The sequence below is a fragment of the Oryzias melastigma genome, linkage group LG21 (assembly GCF_002922805.2).
Source record: "Oryzias melastigma strain HK-1 linkage group LG21, ASM292280v2, whole genome shotgun sequence".
Taxonomy (NCBI): Eukaryota; Metazoa; Chordata; class Actinopteri; order Beloniformes; family Adrianichthyidae; genus Oryzias; species Oryzias melastigma.
The window spans coordinates 8,219,737-8,224,047 of NC_050532.1; the positions used below are offsets into that span (position 1 = coordinate 8,219,737).

Genomic DNA, 4,311 nt, shown 5'->3' on the forward strand with positions numbered 1-4,311 from the left:
TAAACACCAACAGCTCAAAGGAGAATTTTTAACCAACTACTGCTACTCTGCAGAAACTATTTCCTAGAATGACACGTTTTAAGATTTTCCTAAAACATAAAAAAATGCTCTCATATAAAAGATCACTGGAAATGCTGATAAAGTAGATCAAAAGATGATTGGAATGGAACTCTACTTCTATATGGGAATTTACTATTTTATTGTTCACATGAAACTTCAAGAAGCTACAAGTCAAAACCCTTCAGAGTCATCACAGTAAACCACAGACTCGATGCCATCTGCACCTGTGCTTTGATGACGGGTGTTGAGCTCCCCCTAATCTACAAGATCTGCCCCCATTTTGACCAACAGGTTTTACAGAAGTAGTTTCTATTTACGGTACTCTGTTTAAAACTCCCCCACCTCAAAACATAAAGTGTCATAGAGTACCGTTTGAGAAAAGCTTCTAAAAGAGGCAGAAGATTATGGATTATGTTTAATTACCTACACTTTTGATTTAAAGAATCAAGGAAAGAAACACACACACATAGAGGGTTGTATAGAAAGAGGAATACCTGGTTCTGAACAAAAAGATTGAAAGCCAACTTTTTTCCCATTTGATGGTTTTCCACATTTGCTGTGGACATTTGTTGCTTTCTTTCATATGTCTTTTGAGAATTTATATCCATTGTTTAACACATATTCCAAAACGATCTAATTGTAAATTCCTTGATTTTCAGTGCTAATGAGGTCTTTGGGACTTTGATTTAGGTGATCTTTCACTGTTTTCAGAGGTTTTAAATAATTAGAAAAACTCCAGAATTGATGGATTTAGCATTGAGAAATTGGTCCAGAACTATTCTTTGTTTGGAGGTTTACGGTAACTCAAATTACACAGGATGGGTGGTCTTTCATTCATTGGTCGGAGGCAAATAGAGAACATTGGTGACAAAGAAACAAAACAGGATCAGAAACTTTTGGGTCAAAAATATAATTAAAATAATAGGTAAGTCTATAGTTCTAAGCCTCTGCTGTTTAGTAATGTGTGTATTCTGAGTTGCGGTTCAGTTCTGACTTTTGTGTATGTTTTTAAATTTCAGCCATGGGCTTGAGATCAGCACTGAGAAGCCTTCTGCTTTTCATTTGGATTTCAGAACAATGGGCAAAGATAACCGCAGGTGAGCAGAATTCCTTTTTTCTTTTTAAATTTCACAGACTGTCAATAAAAACTGAGATTTATGGTAGTTTTTTATATGTTGGGTTATTTTTACTTTGCCCTGTCAACTCTATTATTCAGTCTAATACAAGGATCTGCAACCTTTAACAGCAGAAGAGCCATATAGTCCCACTTTACTCTTTAGAAAAATCACTTTATTTAGGTTTTTGAAGCATTAAAGCCATTTACTTATATAAAAAAATAACTTTTAAATATTGAAAATAATCAATTCAATTGTCATATTTTTCTGTATAAAACAATTGTATTTTATTTTACTTTAGATGACAGTACATATAAGTTCCTTTCAAAATAAAATGCACCCTCTCTTAAATAAGCTCCTCCTGATGCAGCACATTTACTTGAAATAAAATGCAGGAAAGTCATACGTGACATTTTTGATCATTATGTCCTTTTCTGCTTTCACTATTGAATAAAAACATAACTAAATTGGTGCAGAATATAATAGTAAAAAATCCCATTCATGTAAGTCTAAGATATTCTTTGAGAACTATGCCTCTGAACATCAAGATAATATACTTATACTTATAATACTTTTATCTTAAAACACTTAAAAGAAAAAGTTAAATGATCTTATTGAAAAAGCATAGCATGGAATTTGTTTCGATTCAAAAAGTGGATCTATCTTTTACTTTGGTTCGGTTCTGCTGTTCGTCACTCATTCATCCTGTGTGTTACAGATAACTGCACCAACTACCGTCTGCAGTTTGAGCGGGTTTTCTCTGTTCCTGGAGATGTGGCCATGCTGAACAGCACCCTGGTGTCTCCGGACGTGTTCGACTACAAAACTGTGCCGTACAACATCACATGGTGGAACTTGAAAACAGGACAGGAGATGATCAACCAGACGGACAAAGTCTTTGTTCTGAGGGAGACCATGTGGTTTCTGAATGTAACACTGGAGGACGACGGGGAGTATGTGACCATACTGAGGTGAGACTCTCCTCTTTAGATCAGTTTTTAAAGTTTTTAATAGAAAACCTATACTAAATACCAATTAATTCAAAACCCTCATTCCTTTAGAGGTGTCTCATTTAGAGGTAATTTTATTTTAGTGTTTTGTGTACTTTAGTTTTTTTATTGTCTTATTTCTACAGAACTCCTTGTCACTGCTACATGCAATCCACTAAGCTGTTGGTGGAGATGCCAGCCTCTGGGGAGTGTGGGAGGCCACAGAAAGCCTATCAAGAGCTTACTAAAGGAGTAGCAGACACACTGAACTGCCCCCTGATGGGGTACATCAAGAAACTGCACAGCTACAACATCTCGTCTTCAATCAGTTGGTATAAAGTGAGTAATACCAACTGGTGCAACAACACTGTTAGGCATATCTTCCCATTTAGAAGCTTTAGGACTAAGTGTTATAAATGATAATGGATTATTTTACCTCAATCGAGGAGTTTTCTTATTTAAAAAATATTAAAAGTTTCACGATTGGGCCAGTTTATACTTCATAACATTTTGAAATCACTCAGATCGCAATTTTCACTAGATCATCGGAAGGGAATCGACCCAATCACTGGGAAAAGTAACATAAGCTGAAAAAGAATCTCAAATCCCTAAAAATAAAATATCAAACCACTGAAACACTGGAGACAATTGGGTTGTCGGACTGAAACCAGCTAGCCTAAGTGTAAACCACACGATTGTGGTAGGAACGCAATAAATCGATGCAACGACCGATCACTGTGAAGTATAAACCGGCCATAATGGGTTTTTAACCTGCAATTATTACATTTTCTTTTGCAATTGTAGGGTTGTGACCTCGTAGCTGATGGAACTGACAAGTACACCTACCGGGGTCAGACCCTGCTGTCCTTCGACATGGTTGATTCCCATGATGATGGCTACTACACCTGCACTCTGACTTTCTCCCTCGGGGGTTTCAGAGGATCAGTGTCGGAGACCATTGTAGCCCCAGTCATAGGTTTGAACTTTTTCATGAATCCCAGCAAATTTCTTGTTACAATGGAATGCAGGATTGTTGGCAATCAAAGAGGAAAAAGAAACTCTGAAATTATTCCCTCATCGTTTTGTATTTGACTCATTTCCTGTAGAAAGTCATGCTGCAGCAAAAGACTTTAGTCCACACTGGAAGGATCACAAGTTTATGACGGAGCCACAGATATACAAACAGTCACTCATGTTTACGATCACTCTTTCATTCGTTAACCAGAAATAAATATTTATCTGGGGGTGGGGGACTCCAGGGTGGTGGCAGGCTCCTTCAGAGGGATCATGTAGGGATGCAAGAAAATAGTCATCTTTGCATTAAGATGTGTAGACTTAGACATAGGAGACTTAGGTAAAGAAATATAAAGGTCTATGAAGACTTTACAGCAATGTTTTAAATATGTAAACAATGAATAGCCAACATGTCTGCAGCAATAAATCCTTTTCGCTGTAAAATCCACTACATCAAAGAATTCCAAGAAATATAAAATTATTTGGAAGTAAGATGTTTTTATTAAAACCATTTGATGTAACACAGAAAAATGCAAAAGATTTACATTTTTATAAAATATACTGTAGATAGCATCAGTTATAATATACTGGGGTGTTTAGTAAATTTTAGCCAACAACAATGTCAGTTTAAGGTTCAAAACTATAAACAGGAGTGTTCAGGAAAAAGCACCATCTTTATCCACTGTCTCCAATTTGATCCAGATATTATTAAGCTGGTTACTATTTTAATTAGAATTATTTATGAATAAATTTAGATTCTTTCAATACAGCAAGTAGTCATTTTAAAAAAATGAATGGCAATAGATGAATTATTCTCACTATAAACTTTAAAATTAACTAAACTTGTTCCTGCCAAAAGTGTTTTTTGAGATTTCACGGAAGCTGCCATTTTGAAAAGAGCAGAAAAAGGCCATTTACTGCCTCTAGTGGTAGGATGATGAACTACGGGACAGAAAACAAAACACAATCATATACAATGAAGGAATGTTTAAATCATATTAATAAGACAAGGGTGTTAATTAATGTGTCAAAAATGATACGAATGGATATATACATATATATATATATATATATATATATATATATATATATATATATATATATATATATATATATATATATATATATATATA

At 34.9% G+C, this 4,311-nt stretch overlaps 1 protein-coding gene across 1 annotated transcript in view; it reads left to right on the plus strand.

Annotated features, from left to right (window-relative positions):
* The window catches only part of LOC112155466 (interleukin-1 receptor-like 2), a gene marked incomplete in the record, with an annotated part of 15,933 nt that overhangs the window by 5,629 nt on the left and 5,993 nt on the right, over positions 1-4,311 (plus strand). The window contains 4 exon segments of the mRNA XM_036209696.1: positions 1,080-1,157; positions 1,894-2,146; positions 2,311-2,503; positions 2,969-3,140. Coding sequence (XP_036065589.1) covers positions 1,082-1,157; positions 1,894-2,146; positions 2,311-2,503; positions 2,969-3,140 — 694 coding nt within the window.